At 38.7% G+C, this 22,184-nt stretch overlaps 1 protein-coding gene across 5 annotated transcripts in view; it reads right to left on the minus strand.

Moving 5' to 3' along the window:
• Positions 1-1,361: 1,361 nt before the first annotated feature.
• Positions 1,362-22,184, minus strand: part of LOC122563200 (bromodomain and PHD finger-containing protein 3-like) — an 88,495-nt gene continuing 67,672 nt past the window's right edge. For 4 of the 5 annotated variants that reach the window (XM_043716750.1, XM_043716751.1, XM_043716753.1 and 1 more), the window contains 5 exons: positions 22,035-22,140; positions 14,464-14,570; positions 6,538-6,635; positions 4,218-4,372; positions 1,362-3,079 (listed from right to left, as the gene is read on the minus strand). In XM_043716750.1, coding sequence (XP_043572685.1) covers positions 2,896-3,079; positions 4,218-4,372; positions 6,538-6,635; positions 14,464-14,570; positions 22,035-22,140 — 650 coding nt within the window. In that variant the 3' untranslated portion in view covers positions 1,362-2,895. Of the gene's footprint in view, positions 3,080-4,217; positions 4,373-4,478; positions 4,668-6,537; positions 6,636-14,463; positions 14,571-22,034; positions 22,141-22,184 lie in introns of those variants that run through there. The other variant, XR_006315528.1, reaches the window with a different exon arrangement.

Here is a 22,184-nt window from a genome sequence, read left to right on the forward strand (position 1 = left end):
TTGATACAAATTTTAAAAGACCAATCTGTTGGACAGTCTGAAGTATACCAACATTGAAAGACCTGAATCGAGTGATTAGTATTCAAAGGAAATCTATTCAAAGATTGTTTAAAAGGTGAAACATAACAGTAAAACAAAAGGTCAGCCTAATTTAAAGATGAATGACCAAGATTATGTTGAACATTTAGGGTTTGTCAATCTTGACATCTGGACATTAAAATCTACACTGAAGTGTAAATCATTAGAACCAGTTATGAAATGGCACTTTTTAATGTGGACATCAGAAATCTTTACTGCATCCGTTATACAGTGTTTTGTTAAAAGCCATTTATTCTTCTCCACATCAATTAAATTCCTTGTACAAAAATATAGAAAATTGCACTGTGACATTTGAACTACTGCTTTCATTGCTATTGTGGAGAAAACACTTTACATCAAACTTTTTTCGAAGTACAGTATGCAAATTTGAGTTTGTTTCCAATGCTATCATAAGTGATATTTGGAATGTGCTGTGTGCACACACCCAAGCTCTTGATACATGCAGGTTGGCTGAAGTATGCTTCTTCTGTCCAGATTGCCAAGCTTGTAAATTTGGTGGCCTTGATAATTTGCATAATCAGAGATTATCCGCTTGCTCTCCCTCATCTCCAGGCCCACCCACTAGCAAAGCAATATGACTGAAAATAGGGTGGAAGCACAACTGCAGGTGTGCAAAGCCAACGGTTACAAGTCTGCAAGTTTTTTTTTGTCTCTGCCTACTGCTAGAGTACAGAAGCAGTGAAGTCACACTGGAAAATAATCAGGAAGATTGCAAAGATAGCATGTTCTTGAGCAAGACCCCTTATGTCTTGCTACCTGGTTCATTCAAGTCAGCTTCTTCAGGTATCTCTCAAAACAATTACCCTTCCCTTTGTTCTCTACACTAAGTGTATCAGGAAACCGAGAAAGATTTCCAACCAGCCTCTTCTCCAGAGCACCACTTGTCCACTGCCTATAAAAAAGCATAGGCTCAGGTCTGTCCCCCTGCTGAAACTCCAGAATAAATATAAAGTTAACAATGATCTAATGTACTGGGAACTCCTTCCCTCTTAGTTTCTGATCGTTACAGATAGCAAGTGTTACCTGCTGTTGTGAAGAATATGAAGAAAATTCGAAAACAAGCTGGAGATAATTACGGTGAATGTGGCATTAAATAATAAACTACAATGATTTCAAATTTTGACAAGTGTTATGAATTTTTGCCCTGTTTAAATCACAGCCCCTTAATAGTTCATTTGATGGTCACACAATATAAGCGAAAAACATTTGTCATTTAATCTTAGATTTGAGCTTTGAATTTTAAGATGAGAAAGAATTCTCTCTTTTGTCAAAACTGTAAATTTATTAACAAACATGAATAGATAGTAATCTTTGGCAGGTTTAAATTATAGTGGACAACTGTTTCAACAGTTGGTTTTTAGCTTCTTTAAAAGATCAGTTGGACTTATTTGAAGCATGTTTAAAGTTTAGCTTGTAGTTCATATCTGACTGAATATATTCAAAATGAAAATTGAAAATTAATATCACTTCAGGTGTTTGGTGCAACAAATAATTGAGTGATCCTAATTTTAAGAATGTGAAAAATGGTGGGGAGAAACAGATACCAGACCATCAAATCTGTCCCATACAGTTGTGATGTCTTGTATTTGAAAATATATGCACTCCCAGCCATATCTGGAAGCCATTTGCGAGAGACAAATAAAATTTAAAGTACTATCCATTTGGGGAAATGAAATCTGGAAAATTCCACTCCAACCAGCTTAGGTATTCAAAACTAATCCAGATAGCACTTGGGCCCTGATTAATTTTATAAAGTACTTACCTCTTTTATGAGGTGACTTCCATCCCAGCCAGAAAAGGGCCTGGCTTTTGCTTGAAAGAATGAACATAATTTTTTTTAAGAGTCATATTTTGTCATGGGAGCTTCAACAAATGCCCAATGATGCTGATAACAGCAACTACATTTCAGCAGGAGAGAAGAAATTGACTCCAAGTCATTGAGACTAAAAGTTACTAAACGAAGCTTAGTAATTAAAATTGGGAACTATTAATTTCTAGTTTGTCACATTTAATTCTCAGGAGAAAATATAGCCTCAGACAGTTGGATTGTAATAGATCAGAGGTAAAAGTACAATTTTGCAAGAGTCAATTCTCAATTTTCTCAACCATTACAGCTTCTTATAAACAGTACTAGAAAGCAAATAATCTTACTTTCTACAATAAATACAACATGAACATCTTGTGTTTCACAGTGGACACGCAGCTAATTTTAGGTCCCTAAGTAAGTCAACATCATTGATATAATAGCCTGAATACATTAAAAACCAAAATCATAAAATGTAATAAAAAATGTTTTAAACTTGTACTACACAGTATACACAGGTCACAAGTCCACTGCATTTTAACAGAACAAATACTTTCAAACGTCAAATGGTATTGTTTCTCAAATAAATTACAGTGTGTGCGTACAAAACCCATTACCATCACAGAGAAGCTAAAGATTCAGATCTGCAGCCTTGAATAATTTACTGTGTAACAATATAATACAATTATATACATGGTTTTTCTTCCCCTTGGCTTCCACACAAAAGGCATTATAAACACTATGAACAGGATTTGTGTTTGTAAATTTAAAGCATGATCTATGTTTAAATGAAGTAAACATGGCAAGAAACAAGCCAAAGAAAGGCCGTATAAGAATTGGCAGTGACAGAGGCTGTGTGTTTATCTGCTTAAGAGTATGAAAAAATAAAGAAAAGACATTTAGTTTTTACAATGAGCAGAAATTAAGGTCTTTGATGCCTGATGTCACATCATACAATCTCCTTCAGCAACTTTGGTTATGTTTTATAACAGTCACATGTAGTTTGAGGTGAGAAAGCCATGCTCTCCACGTACTCTACTCAAATGGATCATTGCTCGATCGTAAGCAATTTGAACAGATTTTCGAATGCTTGATTTACGCCCTTCCATCATTTTCAGTTTGTCCACTGTATCATCAATGCCAAGAGCAAGTAATTTTGAACGGGGAAGCCATTGCCTGTTAGTGAATACATTACAGTAATAAGTTAGAAACCATACAATCAAATAAAGCAGAAATTACAGATTAAATTAGATTACTTAGTGTGAAAACAGGCCCTTTGACACAAGTCCACACCGATCTGCCGAAGCGCAACCCACCCAGACCCATTCCCCTACATTTACCCCTTCACCTAATGTTACAGGCAATTTAGCGCGGCACATTTAACCTGCACATTTTTGGATTGTGGGAGGAAACCGGAGCACCCGGAGGAAACCCACACAGACATGGGGAGAATGGCAACTCTCTGTGTGGAGTTTGCACAGAGGCAGAAATTGAACCCGGGTCTCGGGCGCTGTGAGGCAGCAGTGCTAACCACTATGCCACCGTGTCTAATTACCAATAATAATGGCTTGAAACTACATAATCAAATTTCACACTTCATGTACAAGTGTTTGCTAGACTTGTATCATCAGGGGTCTCTTTTTGCACAAAATCCATATTTAACCCAAAAGGCTGACGCACATAGCAAAACTGTCTGCTAATGTGGGCTAAGAACTTAATTCAGTTTATATCAGAAAGCATGCCACAGGTAACGTGCAGGAACAAAAATCAAGTATGAAAATGGACAACTTCACTGCACACTGTAGACTTTAGATGCAATTAATTACACATAGGACTGGTTATGCAGCAACCTTTGTTAGTGTTCTTAAATATTTTGGTTTTCCAGAATGTCCTGATCAGATTACAGCAATTGCTTTTTCATTAAATACAACCAGAGAATCAGTATGCATCTTTAAAATTCCAAACTTTTGTTTATGATTAGCAAGACTGATTTACAGGGAACAGAAATCGACAGCTTGTCAAATTGTCACATACATCTGACAGCAGTCACCTGAGCAACATACAGAGTGCTGGCTGTATATTTTCAGAGTCTGCTACTTGACTGAGCTCTTCCCTCAAGAACTGGGGGAATGCAGCCAAATTCAAACATCAAAATAACAGGGCTCTGGATGAAAACGCACATGAAGTTATTTAAGACATGAAAAACAACAATATAGGTATGAGAGAGACATAAATACTGAATAAATAAATGTAAAAAAGGATAATAAATAATCCACTAATACACAAATCTACAGATCAAAACTTTTCCATTTACCACGTCCTTTTGTTGTCAAAAAACAATACGAGGTAAAGTTTCTCTCCAGCTTCTGCATGCATCTGTTCTCCTAGCTTTACTACATCCAGCGGAGGTACAGGTATTGGGACACCATTGTGGTACAATCCATCTCGAGGCATATTAGGATCAATGATCTATAAAGTAAAACATTACAGGAAATAAAGGAAAAACATTTTGTATTTGCAAAGCACCTGTCATGATCTCAGGACATTGCAAAGCGCTTCACAGCCAAGGAAGTACCTCTGAGGTGGAGTCACTGTTGTAACATGTGCAAATTTACACACAGCAAGGTCCCACAAACAGCAATGAGATAACTGGCCAATTAATCGTTTTTTCATGGTGTTGATCAAGGAACAAACATTGGCCAGGATATCAGGCGAATCCCCTTGCTCTTCTTTAAAACAGTACTATGGAATCGTTTACATCAACCTGAGAGCGTAGACAGGGGGGTTAGTCAAAAGTCTGATATAAAGACCTCAAACAGTGCAGCACTTCCAAAGCACAACTGAAGTATCAGCCAAGTTAGCCTCAAAACTCTGGTATGGACCATGAATCACAACCATTGCCTCAGAAGCAATGTTATCATTGAGTTAATTCTGAGGCCTTCCAAGTAAGATATTCAATTGAACAAAGGTATTTATGCAAATCTGAGGCAACAGGTGCTACCAGACCCAGGTCATCTCTCAGCCTGGATTAATCATTTTCATGCAATTTAGTTTTGTTTTACAACTGACATCCATCCAATGAATTCATAAAACTGCAGACTCAACTATATGAGCAAAATGAAAGTAGAATCTCAAACTGTGAGGGGCAACTTTTTCACACAGAGGGTGGTATTTGTATGGAATGAGCTGCCAGAAGAGGAGGTAGAGGCTGGTACAATTGCAACATTTAAAAGGCATCTGGATAGCTGTATGAATAGGAGGGGTTTGGAGGGATATGGGCCAGGTGCTGGCAGGTGGGACTAGACTGGATAGCTGGTCGGCACGGACGAGTTGGACTGAAGGGTCTGATTCCGTGCTGTACATCTCCATGACTCTAATTAAAACGAGTGGACTTATTTCCATTAGCTCAAATCAAGTTATAGAACTTATGACACAGAAACAGTCCATTTGGCACAACCATTGTCTGTTGGTATTTATTTTTCCACACAAGCAGTAATCTTATTCCTTTGTGCCCAATGATTCCATATTCCTTTTCCCCATCAAACGCCAAACAGCATATTGTATCATTTTAATTAAAAATATATTTTTGGCAAACATTCTTTAGTCTTTACACAAATGTTGCATTTCAATTTGATTATATTACTGAGTACCTTGCATGTAAGATTACGAAGAAAGTTATATGTGGTCTTTCATTCTCTTACAGATTTCCAGGAAGGTAACTTCTGAACATAAAGTAACAGAATAATCAATTCTTATGATCCCATCTTCAATCACTGAGTCCAAATGGTACAGTCCATAGTATCACTACCCTCTGTGACTTTCATCTTGCGCTCTGTCATAAATTTCCTACATTTAATCTTATGTCTATCTTTCGTCATTCCAATTTGTCCAGTCACTGCAAACTCTTTCTTTATATTGTCAGATTTGTATTATATTACACAGTCTCTACTTCTAGTAGGAACCATTCTCTAAATTCCTCTGTTGTTGAAAACAACTACAATTTGGACCATTGGTAGGAGAGACTAGGACCTAAGGGCACAGCCTTAGAGCAAAGAGAAGATCTTTTAGAATGGAGATAAGGAGAAACATTTTCAACCAGACAGTGGTGAATCTATGGAATTCACAGCCACAGAAAGCTGTGGAGACCAGGTCACTGAGTATATTTAAAACTGAGATGGATAGGTTCTTGATTGTCAAGGGGATCAACAGTTCCAGAGAGAAAATGGGAGAATGGAGTTGAGAAACTTATCTGTCATGACTGAATGGTGGAGCAGACTCAATGAGCTGAATAGCCTAATTTCTGCTCCTATGTCTTTTGGTCTAGTTTGTGTGACATAAATCATCCAAAACTCCAGTCCCTCTAATCTCTCCTGCCATTGTGCAGACATCCAGGTTCCATCTACAGCAACGTCTTTCAAAACCAGAGGTCAATATGTCCACACATTGACAGGCATGCACAGATTCTATGAGCAATTGTAACATGGATCAAAAGGCTAAACAACTGCTTTGAATCTGCCAATCATTTCAGTTCAGGTATTGAAGCTAATAAGTAGTTTTATTCATTTTACATCGGTTGCTTGGAAAAAGATGTGTTTGATTTTCAAATACTTAACTGGGAAGCAAATTTGACTTACCAATGCTGGATAAGAAGGGTATCCTCTGCATTTGGCCCAAACTAGTTCCAGAGGCTCTAAAATAGCATCGTTCTCAAAGGGTGTCCAGACACCTCTCCCTAACAAAAACAAAACAACAAAAACGTTTTAATCTGTTATGGTTTAAATTCAGAAATTTCAAAAATATGTACCAGCCATTTTGCAAATACAGTGTACAATACACCTCAGAAAAACCTCGAATTAAACCAGTATATTTCACATAAAATTCAATTTTTTTTCAATTTCCTTTGTTTTAATTGTAAGGCACTCTTCCATTGCTATATTTTAGAAGTGCTAGAAATATTTATTTTAATATGTTATTGTTGGAAAGATGGGCCAATGGACTTACACTCAGATAATAAGCTGGATTTTTTTTTAAAAGAAAAGGAAATATTTTACACTTAAGTAAGAAATGAGTTTCTAAGGTTAGTCTTTTTATAGAAAGTAGGTGGTTGACTTTATGAGTAACAATTTCTGAGAAGCTGAAATCAATCCTCTCCTATTACCTTGCTAACATGGCTATTACATTGGAGACTGCTCTGACTGACCTCATCCTAAAAACTGAGCCAAAAGGATTTTCATTATTAAATTTATTTCTATAAATAAATAACCTTCATTGACACAGATGCTAATTACATACATGTAAATCGTTAAGTTTAGTAAATACATTAAGACAAAAGCCCTATAAAAACTTACATAATTTCAGTCCCCCACCCAGAGTACAGAAAACAGAACTGGTACAATCAATGTACAGCAGAAGCCAAGCACTGAATGTGTACTTAATTCCATAAAAATTAATATCCTCTTCATCTTCAGAACTAAATGGATGAGCAACATCATTAGCATTCACATCATTGCACAAATATTCATTTTCAATGTCATCAAGTGCATATGATATTCCATAACATTTCTTCAATGATTGGGTGACATTCCCCATTCTAACTTCAGGCCTCTCCAACCCACTTACACAAGTGGGTTGTGATCAGAAGCATGTGCTTCCAAACTTGGTAAATGTCTGCTCTTGTCTGATCATCTATTCACTCCACCTTTTTTTTTCTCTCACGCTGAGCATTTGTTTAGAGAGACATTGAATGGTTAAACAAGGTAAGGATGTTTCAACCACCAGGAATCACTGCAATGTCACTTTTCTCACAACCCAAATTCAGCAACATCATTATTCATAAGATGCAACCCGAACATGTCCCAGGTGAGCAGACCATTTTAATGTAATCCTCCTGGTCAGATGCTCCAAAAACATGCCTTAGCCATACTTTCAAGCCATCTTCATCCATTAAACCATTATTGTCAATATTGGTGGCTACTCCTTTCAATAATTGTTGTTTTAGGAGTTCTCCCTTGAATATCACAGTTGGCTTGAATTTTGTCTTGTCGGATATACAGGACAGCACAACCCTTTCTCTTTTCATGACCAGTTATTTTTATTAACACTGTTTTCTCTTTACTTACTATTTGATTGGCTCATATCACAAAATTCATGGAAGTCTCATGCATGTCCATCATATAGGCTAATTTGTATCCATTATTTTCTCAGCATTTGATTATAAAATGGCAAAGTGTAATAAGCCTGTCATTGAGTTCTGTTAGGAAATGCTGAGATATTTGGTCTTCTGTCACAATACAAAGTTGTTTTACTTCATACTTCTGGTTTACCATCAAGGGATAGCTTTGAAAACTGAAATGCTTAATGTTCTTGCCTGCTTTATGTGAAGATTTAACAAACCCTCAACAAGCCCAAGAGTTCAGTCTGTCTATTTTCATTGATGCATTTTGGAACATGGTCTTCCAACTGTGGTACATGCCAGCACTCACCTATTTGCGTGTTTATTCTCGGGCAGCTCCCTAAGCTCTGCAGAGAACTTCCTCTAATCTCACACGTTCTCCTCTAATACCCTGAATTTCCTAGCTACATCATAATTATTTGTCTGCCCTTTCCAGCTCAGTACCTTGAAGTTTTGACTGGGCTGTGTACCTATCATTCTTTCTTGATAATTTGTTCCCACATAAGAGGCTAGGATTGGCAGGAATACAGGACACATCAGTCAAGTGATAGCCTTGAAAATATGTACTGACATGAACAGCTGCCGAAAATGGGAGCCCCTTCTACGATGTTACCATGGAAATTTGCTTTAAGATGCATTGGCTTAAGTAGGAAGTGGATGGTAAGTAAAATAGAAATAAGGACCCTCAAGCTGACCCTACCATCAAAAAGATCATGGTTGAACTGTTGCAGGTCTCAACTTCTTTCGTGCCAGCCCTCAACTCCTCAATATTTCAAACATGTATTTACCTCCTCATTAAATACTCCCAATGATCAAGCCTCCACAACTCTCTGAAACAGAGAATTCCAGGCATTTAATATCCCCTGGAAGAAATTCCTTCCCAAACCCAGTTTTAAATGAATGTCCCTTAATTCTATAGCTATGCCCCCAAGCTCGAGACTCCCCCACCATAGAAACATCTTCTCAACATTTACCCTGCCAAGCCCCCTCAGAATCTTGTATGCTTCAATAGGATCACCACTCATTATTTTAGTCTCTAATGAATAAAAAGCCTAACTTGTTTAGCTATTCTCTAAGTCAACCGCTTCATCACAGGAATCAGCCGAGTGAATCTTTTACAAACTGCCTCCAATGCCAGTACATCCTTTCTTAAATATAGGAACTAAACTGTACAGAGCACGCAAGATTGCATCACCAATCCCCTGTACATTTCTACCAAGATTTTCTCATTTTTAAACTCGAAACTCCAACAATAAAGACCAAAATTCATTACTTGGTGCACCACCATATTGATGTTGTGTGTTAATGTACAAGAGCATTCAGATCCCTCTGCATATAAATTTTTGGAGTTTCTCTCCATTCATATAATAGTTTGACTTTTGATTCTTCCTACGAAAGCATATGATCACACACTTTCTTGAGCTGAACTCCATTTGCCAAGTTTTTATGCACTCACTCAACCCATTTCTAACCCCTTGCAGATTATCCTCAATATTAGTAAAGTGACAGAAAGTCTCATCAACAGTGCTATCAAGCAGCACTGGCTCAACGATGCCCAGTTTGGGTTCTACCAGGGCCACTCAACTCCTGACCTCATTGCAGCCTTGGTCAAACATGGACAAAAGAACTGAATTCTAGAGGGGAGATTGAGAGCGACAGCCTTGACATCAAGACAGCCTTTGATGGAGTGCAGTATCAGGCTGCTTTAGCAAAACTGGAACCAATGGGTATCAAAGAGCAAATTCTCCAATGGTTTGCAACAGACCTGGCATATCATCTAGCTCCAGGACATATCTACAGGAGTACCTCAGGATAGTGTCCTGGGCCCAAACATCTTTAACTGTTTCATCAACAACATTCCCACCATCGTAAAGTTAGAAATGGGAATGCTTGCTGATGATTGCCTAACATTTAGCACATTTGCAATTTGTCAGATACTAAAGTTGCCCATGTTTTAATGCAACAAGATCTGGACAACATCCAGGCTTGGGCTGACAGGTAGCAAGCAACATTCCTGTCACACAAATGCTGTTTATGACCATCACCAATAAGAAATAATCTTAACATCACCCCTTCACATTCAAAGGTATTACCATCACTGAATCCCCTCACTATAAACATTCTTGGGGTTACTATTGATTACAAACTCAACCGGACCTGCCACATAAACATGGTGGTTACAACAGCAAGTCAGAGGCTAGGAATACTGCAGCCAGTAACTCACCTTGACTCTCCAAAGCCTGTCCATCATTTACAAGAGGTAAAAACAATGACTGCAGATGCTGGAAACCAGATTCTGGATCAGTGGTGCTGGAAGAGCACAGCAATTCAGGCAGCATCCGAGGACAGGCAAAATCGACGTTTCGGGCAAAAGCCCTTCATTTTTATTCCTGATGAAGGGCTTTTGCCCGAAACGTCGATTTTGCCTGTCCTCGGATGCTGCCTGAATTGCTGTGCTCTTCCAGCACCACTGATCCAGAACATCATTTACAAGACACAAGTCTAAAATGTGATGGAATACTGGTGCAGTTCCAGGAACACTCAAGAGGTTTGACATCATCTGGGACAAAGCAGCTCACTTGATTGACACCACACCCACAAACATTCACTCCCTCCGCTACTGATGCTCAATTATCTACAAGATGTATTGCAGAAATCCACCAAAGATCCTCAAATAGCAGCTTCCAAACCCTCAGCCACTTCCACCTAGAAGGGCAAGACAGCCTATATGTGGGAATACCACCACCATCTGCAAGGTGCCCTCAAAGCCACTAACCATTCTGACATGGAAATATATTGCCATTCTTTCACTGGGTTAAAATCATGGAACTCCCTCCTTAACAACATTGAGAGTCAAATCATAGCACGTGGACTGCAGCTGTTCGAAAATGCAGCTCACCATCACCTTCTCGAGGGCAATTAGGGACAGGCAATAAATGCTGGTCAGCCAGTGATGCCCACAAATTAGTTTTTAAAAAGATTCCTTATGTTCTTATTACAACATGCCCTCCCACCTATTTTTGTGGTATCACCAAATCTGGATACATTATACCCTGTCCATCCTCCAAATCATTAGTATAGATGGTAAATTATACAGGGACCAATCCCTTTGGCACACCACCAGTTACATCTTTCTAGCTTAAAGAATGCCCAGTAATTCCAAATCTCTAATTTTGGAGTGCAAACTAATTCTCAAATCATGCTAATACATTACCCCTAATATTGAGAGTTCCTATTTTGTGCAATAACCTTAATGTGACATCTTCTAGAAATTCAAATTTGAGTTATCTTTTGTCAGCTCTGCTTGACTCAAAGAACTCTCTTTCACAAAACCATGCAAACTGTTTCATTATCTTAAGGTTCTCTAAGTGACTTATTTCTTCATGATAATGTTGTCTAATATCTGTTTTTGGGAAGATGATAAACTAACTAGCCCATGTGTTCTTATTTTCGGTTTCCCTCCCTTCTTGAACAGGGGTGGCACATTAGCGGTTTTCCAATCCTTTGGAATCCTACAAGAATTCACTAAGTTCTGAAATAGTTTGACCAATGACCCCACTATCTCTGCAGTCACTTCTTTTAAAACCCCATAAATGGGCACTTTGTCCCTTGTGAAATGGACTATTGCCTGATTTTTTTCCATTAGAACCTTGCTTATCTGTTATTTTTGAGATGATTACAATGTCCTTTGAAGACCAATGCAAAATACTAGCTGAAATTATCTGTCATTTCTGTTTCCTATTATTAATTCCTCAGTAACATCCTTCAAGGGTTCCACACTTACTTCAGCTACTTTATTTTTTTATATACCCATGAGCTCTTGCTGTTTGCTTTTATATGTCATGCCAATTTATCTTCATAATAAATTTTCTTTCTCTTTATTAGCTTTTTAGTCAACTACTTCTAGATTCTAAAAGAAGTCCCAATCCTCTGATCCGCCACTAATTTTTACTACGTTGTACACCTTAGATTTTGACTGGATATTTTCCTCAACCAACTTGTTAACTGCAGGTAGTTTATCCTTCTCATCAAGTTCGTTTTTTGAAAAATAAATTTTGACTTTGTTATAAAATATATGCAGAAGTGTCTGCTACTAATCATCCAATGACTTTCTCTTTAATTTCTTTTCCCAACCACTTCAAACAACTCTTCTATTCCTCCATAATTGCCCTTAATTAAACGGAGGACATTGTCTTGAGATCAAAGTTACTCTCTCTCCAAGAAGAGCCTTAACCACGAGATCTCTTATTAATGCTACCACACATTAAACATTACTATATTTAAATGAGCCAGTTCTGGGTAGGTTTTGCAAAGTACTGCTCTAATAAGCAATCCCTGATGCACTCCACAAATTTGTCTTCCAATGTTACCCCTGCCCTATTATCCAATTAAAGAATTTTTAAAGAATTCATTTGTGGAATATGAACATCACTGGGTGGCCAGCATTTATTGTCCATCCCTAGTTACCATTGAGAAGGTGATGACAGACTTCCTTCTTCAACCGCTGCAATCCATCTGCTACGTGTTGACCTGCAATTCTGTTCGGGAGGGAATTTCAAGATTTTGGCCCAATGACAGCCGAAGAGTGGCAATGATGAGTGGATTAGAGGGTAACTTGCAGATCATGGTGTTCCCACACACTTGCTGCCTTTGTCCTTCTAGATGTAAGTAGTTACAGGCTTGGAACATGCTCTGAGGATCTTTGATAAGTTTCTGCAGCAGATCTTGTGCATAGTGCACACTGCGGCTCCTGTGCATCAGTGCAGAGAGAGTGAATGTTTATGCATGTGGCGCCAGTTAAGCAGGCTGCTGTGTCCTGGATAGTGTCAAGCTTCTTAAGAGTTGTGAGAGCTGCACCCATCTAAGCAACTGGGGAGTATCCCATGCACACCTGATTTGTGCCATGTAGATAATGGACAGGTTTTGGGGAGTTACATGCTGCAGTATTCCTAGCCTGTAACCTGCTCTTGAAGCCACTGTGTTTATGTGGCAGGTCCAGTTGAGTTTGTGGTGAATGGTAACCCAAGGATGTTGATAGTGGGGAATTCAGTGATGTTAGCACCATTGAATGTCAAGGGGCAGTGTTTAGATTGTTTCTTATTGGTGATGGTCATAGCCTGGCATTTGTGTGGCATGGATATTGTCTTGCAACTTGTCAGCCCAAGCCTGGATATTGTCCAGATCTTGCTGCATTTGAACATGGACTGCTTCAGTATCCTAGGACTTCCTAATTTATATTTTGTCCTCCAATGAGTGAACTCTTCAGGAGCTTATATATAGGATACCCACCCATGACCTCTACTCAAACCAATCTATTGCATCTCCTATAATCATCCATCGCACAGATAACATTCTTTATTCACAAAGCCTCTCCACACTTTTCCTCTTTGCCTATTCTTGTGGAATGTTGAATACCCTTGAATATTGAGTTTCCAGTCTTGGTCACCCTGCAACCACATTTCTGTAATAGTCTAGTAGCAAGTATAATAGTATCAAGTCATATTCATTTATTTCCATTTGTGCCATTAAGTCTCAACTCATTTCCTTGTTATAAATGCATGCATGCATTCAGATAAACAGCCTTACGCTTTGACTTTTAAGTATTACTCTGGTTCTAATTTCGACTGTATTTTTTGCTATATATTTTTTATCTAGTCCTGACATACTTTACAATTCATGTCTTCACCAATCCTTCAACTCTGGTCTCTCATTTCTTGTGATTTTTGAAGTTCCTTTCAATTGAACTCTGTTCCCCACTAATTACTGTAGAGCCCAATCTACAACCCTAATTATATGGAACAACTCTGACTTTCCCCAGTACTGGTCCTCCATGAATTGAAACCCATTTCTCCCAAACCAATTTTTGAGCCATGTATCTAACTTTCTAATCTTATGTGAGTAAACTTAAAGAGTGGGGATTTTTGGTTAAAAGTCAGGGTTGCGCTATACGAGGCAAGTGAGAAATGGATGAAATTTTGGCCAAAGGCCAATGTTTGGCTTTTACACCTGATTAATACTTGAGAAAGTTATCTCATCACAATAAACAGCAAACTGTTTTCTTTCCCCCCCAAACTGTGTTGGCAGAACTCTTTCCACTTTTATGCAATACAGTGATGCATTTTAGTGTAATTTGCAACATTGCACAAATTGCATGAAAGTTATGAAGATATATGGCTCACTTAGTTTTTCATGAAGGTAACTTGTGCCAAAATGTAGTGATGGACCAACTGAGCAGCAGCAGAATTAGAGAAACTCGTTTCCTTTAACCTTTTAGCAAGTTTCAAATTGCTGCATTAGGAATATTTATTTCACAGACAACTATTTATTGCAATTTTTATTTTTACATTATTAACACTTAATGGGAAGTTCCTACTGCTGTGTAATGTACCTGATGCATTGTAATCTCCACAAGACACATCCCCATTACCATTGTCAAGATAGTGTGCTCGAACAAGAGCTGGCTTCCCTCGACTACGTTTGGGTGGAGACAGGCCACTGAAAGAGGACATAAAATAAGATATAAAAATGAGAAAAGTACTCCAAGTTAACAGATGCAAACCTATTTTAAAGCTTATTTTTGAAGCTATCCAATCATAATTGTGAAGTAGCATGCCATTGACTATCATGTAATTGACTATTATCTTTACTTGCACGCCAATTAATGAAAACCAATATTATTTAGAGTTTTAGCTTAATAAAAACATCTCTAGGCACTTTGCTGGAATGTTACAAAACAAAGTATGACGTCACATAAGGAGATATGTGGAGAGAAACGCAAATGTTTGGTGAAAGTGGTAGATTTTAAGAAACATCATAAAAAGAGAGCAGAGATGGAGGGATGTAGTGAGAGAATTCCAAAGCATAGGTCCTAGGCAGCTGAAATCACCAGATCAGTGGTGCAGCAATTAAAATTATGGGCTTTCAAGAGGCCAGATTAGATGTTGAGGGTTGTGGGGCCAAAGGACATTTACAAAGGTGCAAACACATTGCACCAAATGGTCTCTTTCCATGCCAAGTTTTAAAATCACACACCACCAGGTTATAGTCCAACAGGTTTAATTGGAAGCACACTAGCTTTCGGAGCACCGCTCCTTCATCAGGTCCTTCATCACAACCACCTGGTGAAGAAGCGGCGCTCCGAAAGCTAATATACTTCCAATTAAACCTGTTGGATTATAACCTGGTGTTGTATGATTTTTAACTTTCTACACCCCAGTTCAACACCGGCATCTCTGAATCTTTCCATGCCGTAAGCTTTCTACAATCCTACATGAATACAGAGCAGTGAGACCCTGGACTGATTTGAAGAATGAGAGTTTTAAAGTCAAGACGTAACTTCACAGCAGTCTATAAAGAGTTCACTGTGTTGGGAATTATATATTATCAACGTTAGACGACTGGCTAACTAACAAGAAACAGAGACAGGATAAATTATTTTCATTTGAAAAAATATATATTATGAATTATAAAATATAAATTATTTCTGAGGTAGCAAATTGCAACTTGTGGAGAACCACAGGCATCAGCACTATTTACAATCTATATTAGTGACTTGAAATAAGGGATAGATTGCACAGTGGCCAAATTTGGTGACAATACAAAGATAGGTAGCAAACCAACCTACGTGAGGATATATAGATATAGAGCGCGAGAGAGGAGCGCGCGCGAGAGAGGAGCGCGCGCGAGAGAGGAGCGCGCGCGAGACACAGACACTATAGAATGCAATGGTCCAGAAGGATTTGGGCATCTTTGTACACCAATGACAAAAAGTAAATAGTTCAGTATGCTTTTAGGAAGGAAAATAGATTTTATTCAATGGGAGATAGGAGTATTACAGCAGGGAAATCTTACTGCAAGTGTGCAAGGCACTGGCAAGGCCAACAGCCTGGTTTTGATCACTGCACTAAAGGACAGACACATTGGAAATAGTTCAAATAAGGTTTACTGGATTAATTCTTGGGATGAAGAAGCTGCCTAATAAGGAAAGATTTAGCACATTGGATTACATTCTTTAAAATTTGGCAATCATTTTCAAAGCATAAAATTCTGAGGAAACTAAATGCTGAGATGTTTCTGTTCATGGGGAAGTCTAGAATTTGGGGGGGGGGGGAGGGAGAGAACAGAGTTTCAAGAGATTTCCCATTTGGATCTGATAGAAGGAGGAAATTTGTCTCAAAAAAGGTTAGGAGTTTGGAATTCCCTTTCTCAGTGAACAATGAAAGTTGCATCAATATATTCAAGGCTGAGTTAAACAGATTTTTGATTTATAGTGGAGTTAAGGGTTATGTGGGCCAGCAGGAAAGAAGAATTGCAGCCACAATCTGATCAACCACAATCTTACCGAATAGCAATGAAAGTGCAAGAGGCAAATAACTTCTGCTATTTTTTATATCCTTAGTTTCTGAAGTAGTCAGAAATTTTGCTAAATGTATTTTGTCAATGCATGGGAATCCACTAAGCCATTTAAAGTGATTTGGCAGAGTTACCAGAAAATAAGTACCGTATATATGCATGTAAAGGTCAATCTCAAAAGTCGACCCCTTATTTTTGGCCAAAAAATCTTGTATTTTCCATAGAGATTATGTAAACATTGACACTACTATATCACATTATAAATCTCTTACAAAGGAAACTGCATGTTCCCATTACCCCACTTAAACAAAATTGCATTCATTCATACCGATAATTCTACTCATTGTTCTTTGTTTACTATATCGCATCTCTATTCATAACTCTACTTAGTCGACTTGGTTTACTACAACATGTTTTGATTCATTCATTCATTCAGACTGGTACTAAGTCTATCGGTACTTTATCACACTTTGTTCACTAAACATCCAAAGGTTAATATCGTTAAAAAGTTAATCGTATTAATTGTGCCATTATATCTGAATAAAAGTGAGATATATTAGCTACATAAATCTTTAGTTCTTTGACAACTTTGTTAATGTTGCTGAGGTTCATAACATACAAGAGTAATAAGGGGGAACTGGAAGAATTTGGCAGGAGGGTTCAAGATGCTTACACATTCAGAATTTAATAAATGTTGCATTTTAAGTGTGCCATTATACCAGGCCATGACAATGTTGAACAGTGTGATTTTGCAGGATTTCAATGAATCCATGACATGTAAATTTTCGTACCGGTATGGATAAATAAAATTTACTTTCAGTAATTCATTCTTGTTTCTCTTCCTTTTATCCGGTAATTACCTTTACCGTAATTCATTGTTTTTCTTCTTTACCCAGGATTGGTTGAGCGGTCAAATCAACTTCTGCTGATAATACGGTGTTTCGAACTGCAGCATGAATTTCAGCCCCTCAAAACTAGTGCCTGTGTAATAGTCGACCCTATAAATTGAACCTTTAAAAATAGTCTCAAGTGTTCGACTTTTACATGAGTATGTTTAAAAAAAAAGGAACTCATATCATGTATGTTTAAATCTGGCTTAACTTTGCTGCTATGTTAGATTCAAATTGTTGATCCTTTCCATCATATATCCACACATTGTACATTTTTCTTCAAATTAAAAGCAAATTAGATATTTTCAATACACAGAATCACTCAACATGAGCAGTATGTGTATCATGGCATACTGGGCTACTATACACAAGACATTACAACAAACTAGCGTAACAAAACATAAGCGTACACAGGAGGAGGTCAGTCTGCCCATCATGCCTGCACCAGTTGACAAAGATCTGACTATATTAATCCCATTTTCTGGCTTTTGGCTCATAGTTTAAGGCAACACAAGTAAATATCTAAATACTGCTTAAAATGTTAGGAGTTTCTGACAACTAGATTTTCAGGCAGCAAGTTCCAGACTCTCACCACCCTCTCAAAAATTTCTATTCAACTTTCTTCAATTTTCTACATCTTTCCTTAAATCTATGCCCTCAGCATAGATTAACCCCTCAACTAATGGAAAAAGTGTTTTTCTGTCCACCATCTCTACATCCCTCAATCTTAAACAGCTGTGTCAGATCCCTATCAATCTTCACTGCTCCATGGAAACAATACTAATCTCTCCAACCTTTCCTCATTTCTCAGACCAGCTGTATCCTGGTAAATCTCCTCTACATCCTCTCTAATGCAATCACATTCTTACTATAACGTTGTGACTAGAACTGTATGCAGTACTCCAGTTGTGATCTAATCAGTATTTTGTACAGTTATGGAATAACCTCTCTGCATTTATATCTTACTCCACGGTTAATAAAGACACGTAACAATATGCCTTAGTAACATAGAACATAGAAGAATACAGCGCAGTACAGGCCCTTTGGCCCTCGATGTTGCGCCGATCCAAGCCCACCTAACCTACACTAGCCTACAATAACCTACAGATATTATCTATCTACCCTGGCAACCTGAGGGATCTGTGGATACGTACACCAGGGTTCCCTGTTCCTCAGTACTTTCCAGGTTTCCACCATTTATATTGTAATCCCTTGTCTTGTTAACCCTTCCCAAGTGTATTACTTCACACTTTTCTAGGTTAAATTCCACTTATGAAGTCACAGAGTTGTACTGTTGCAGAAAAGACCCTTCGGTCCAACTCATCCATGTTGACCAGACATCTTAAATTAATCTAGTCCTATTTGCCAGCATTTGACCAATATCCCTCTAAACCATCCCCATTCATATACCCATCCAGATACCTTTTAAATGTTCTAACTGTACAAGCCTCCATCATTTCCTGTGGCAGCTCATTCCATGCACCATCATCTACATGAAGAAGTTGCCCCTTAGGTTCCTTTTAAAAATTGTTCCTCTCTCACCTGAAACTTACACCCTTTAGTTTTAGACTCCATTACCCTGGGGAAAAGCCCTTGAACTATTCATCCTATCTATGCCCTAATGATTTTATAAACTTCTATAATGTCACCCCCTATCCTCCGATGCTCCAGGAAAAAAAGTCTCAGCCTCTCCTTATAGCTCAAACCTTCCAACCTTGGTAACATCCTTGTAAATCTTTTCTGAACCCTTTCAAGTTTTACAACATTCTTCCAAAGCAGGGAGACCAGAATTGCACGCAGTATTCCAAAAGTGGCCAAACCAATATCCAGTACAGACACAACATGACTTCCCAACTCCTATACTCAGTACACTACCAATAAAGGTAAGCATACCAAACTGTCTTCACTATCCTAACTACCTGCAACTCCTCTTTCAAGGAACTATGAACCTACATTCCAAGGTCTCTTTGTTAAGCAACATGCCCCATAACCTTTCCATTAAATGAGCAAGTCCTGCCCTGATCTAACTTTCCAAAGTGCAGCACCTCACATATATCTAAATTAAACTCCATCTGCTACTCCTCGGCCCACCAGCCTATCTGATTAAAATCCCATTGTAATCTGAGGTAACCTTCTTGGCTGTCCTGTATACCACTAATTTTCATATTATCTGCAAACTTACTAACCATACCTGTGTACATATCCAAATCATCTATATAAATAACAAAAAGCACTGGACCCAGCACCGATCCACCGTTCTTCCTGCAATTTACTGCCATCCTCTATGCATTATTTACCCACCCTATGAATTTTCATGTTATCTCCTACACATTAAATTGCAATTCATTAATGCACACTACAAACAACAAGGACACCAGCATAAAGCCTAATGGAACTCCCATGCAAACAGACATCCAATCACAGAAATATCCTTTCACCATCACCCTGTGCTTCTCAGCCAATTTTGGATTCAATGTGCTGTTTTGCCTTGGATGGCATGGGAATTTACTTTCTGGATCAGTCTGCAATGACTGAAATTATCAAACCTATGCTGACTATCCCTGATTGATTGGTGGCTCTCCAAGTGGAGATGTATTCTATCAGAATTCTCTCATAACATTGAGGTTAGACTGATGTGCAGGGGGAGTCGGATGGAAGTCTAAAATTCACTGCCTGAAAGGATGGCTGAGTCAGAAACTTATGCAACAATTAACCAGCATTTCAATATTCACTTGTGTTGCCATTGCTTCCAGGAGACGAAGAGCTGGAAAATGGGATTAGAATAATTAAATGTTTGTTGAACAACATAGGCATATAGTTGTCTGGTCTCCTTCTGTGGTATAAATGTCTATGAATGTTAAGAATAGGTGATGGAGATCTGTGAACAGCAAGAAAAGGTCAATGTACTATGCTAAATAAGTCATCTATTTTAACATTGAGTACTACTATAGCTGGGGGGGAAAGTGAGGACTGCAGATGCTGGAGATCAGACTGAAAATGTGTTGCTGGAAAGGCGCAGCAGGTCAGGCAGCATCCAAGGAGCAGGAGAATCGACGTTTTGGGCATGAGCCCTTCTTCAGGAATGAGGAAAGTGTGTCCAGTAGACTAAGATAAAAGGTAGGGATGAGGGACTTGAGGGAGGGGCATTGGAAATGCGATAGGTGGAAGGTCGTCAAGGTGAGGGTGATAGGCCAGAGTGGGGGTGGGGGTGGAGAGGTCAGGAAGAAGATTGTAGGTTAGGAAGGCGGTGCTGAGTTCGAGGGATTTGACTGAGACAAGGTGGGGGGAGGGGAAATGAGGAAACTGGAGAAATCAGAGTTCATCCCTTGTGGTTGGAGGGTTCCTAGGCAGAAGATGAGGCACTCTTCCTCCAACCGTCATGTTGCTATGGTCTGGCAATGGAAGAGTCCAAGGACCTGCACGTTCTTGGTGGAGTGGGAGGGGGAGTTGAAGTGTTGAGCCACGGGGTGGTTGGGTTGGTTGGTCCGGGTACCCCAGAGGTGTTCTCTGAAACGTTCCGCAAGTAGGCGGCCTGTCTCCCCAATATAGAGGAGGCCACATAGGGTGCAGGTGAATTTGTGGCGGATATGGAAGGATCCCTAGGGGCCTTGGAGGGAAGTAAGGGGGGTGGTGTGGGCGCAAGTTTTGCATTTCTTGCAGTTGCAGGGGAAGGTGCCAGGAGTGGAGGTTGGGTTGGTGGGGGGTGTGGACCTGACAAGGGAGTCACGGAGGGAGTGGTCTTTTCGGAACGCTGATAGGGGAGGGGAGGGAAATATATCCCTGGTGGTGGGGTCCATTTGGAGGTGGCAGAAATGACGACAGATGATACGATGTATATGGAGGTTGGTGGGGTGGTAGGGGAGGACCAGTGAGGACTAGTATAGCTGACCTTAATTTCAATTTTAAAAAAATATTGTTGACACTCTTAATTTAATCTGCAGTGGAATTTTGAATGCAAAATAAGAAAATAAAAGTGCTGGAAAATTAAAAAATTTTCTTACTTCCTGCAATTAAGTGTTGGCATGAAATGTTTCAAAGATGTAGGCACAATTTTTGTTCAAGTTCAAACTTCCTCTACCACTGCAGATATCAAGCCAATCATGTTGCAGTGAGGTAAACAAGGTTAGATATTGCCCAGGATTCAGGTCATTACATATTTCAATATTTGAGTCACCCCCAAATGAAGAGGAATAACGATGTCATTTCCTGTACTAGTTGCTCTTATAGGATTAAGAAAGTCAACTTTGTTTTAGTTATAATAAAAGCTACTATATCTAAGCACTGGAGAAATTCAGCCAGTCTGGCCGTATCTGTGGAAATAGAAACAGAGTTAATGTTTCAAATCCAGTATGACGCTTCTTCTTAATTAAAGAGCTGTGTTGAAATTGAAATACTAATTGTTTCTCTTTCTACAGATGCTGGCAGACCTGAGCTTCACCAGCACTTTCTTTTTATTTCAGATTGCCAGCATCTAAGATATTTTGCTTTTTTATTTTAGTTATTATTGTAAGTTCTGTACACAGGCAGAAGTGAAAAACTCAACTCAGGCTGGGCAGAATTTCAACCTGCACCTTAGGAGGTGAAACAAACTTTCGAACCATCAGTTCCAATCAATTCCCAAACAAGCATACACATTTACTTAGCCTTAATTATCACAAAGTTTACTCCACACATGAAAATCAACATAACCTCAACACTTTCAGCTTTTAACAATTACCTGTTACTGTCAAATGCTCCATTGCTTCCAAGACTAGAACTACACTCAGAATCTGAGTAGCTCTCAGCATTTAATTGGGAGTGTTTTCCAAATCCATTTGAAAGCCCTGTACAAAAAATATGCAGAGTTTCAACAAAACATAGCCTTCAG

This window comes from Chiloscyllium plagiosum, chromosome 26 (genome assembly GCF_004010195.1).
Source record: "Chiloscyllium plagiosum isolate BGI_BamShark_2017 chromosome 26, ASM401019v2, whole genome shotgun sequence".
NCBI lineage: Eukaryota > Metazoa > Chordata > Chondrichthyes > Orectolobiformes > Hemiscylliidae > Chiloscyllium > Chiloscyllium plagiosum.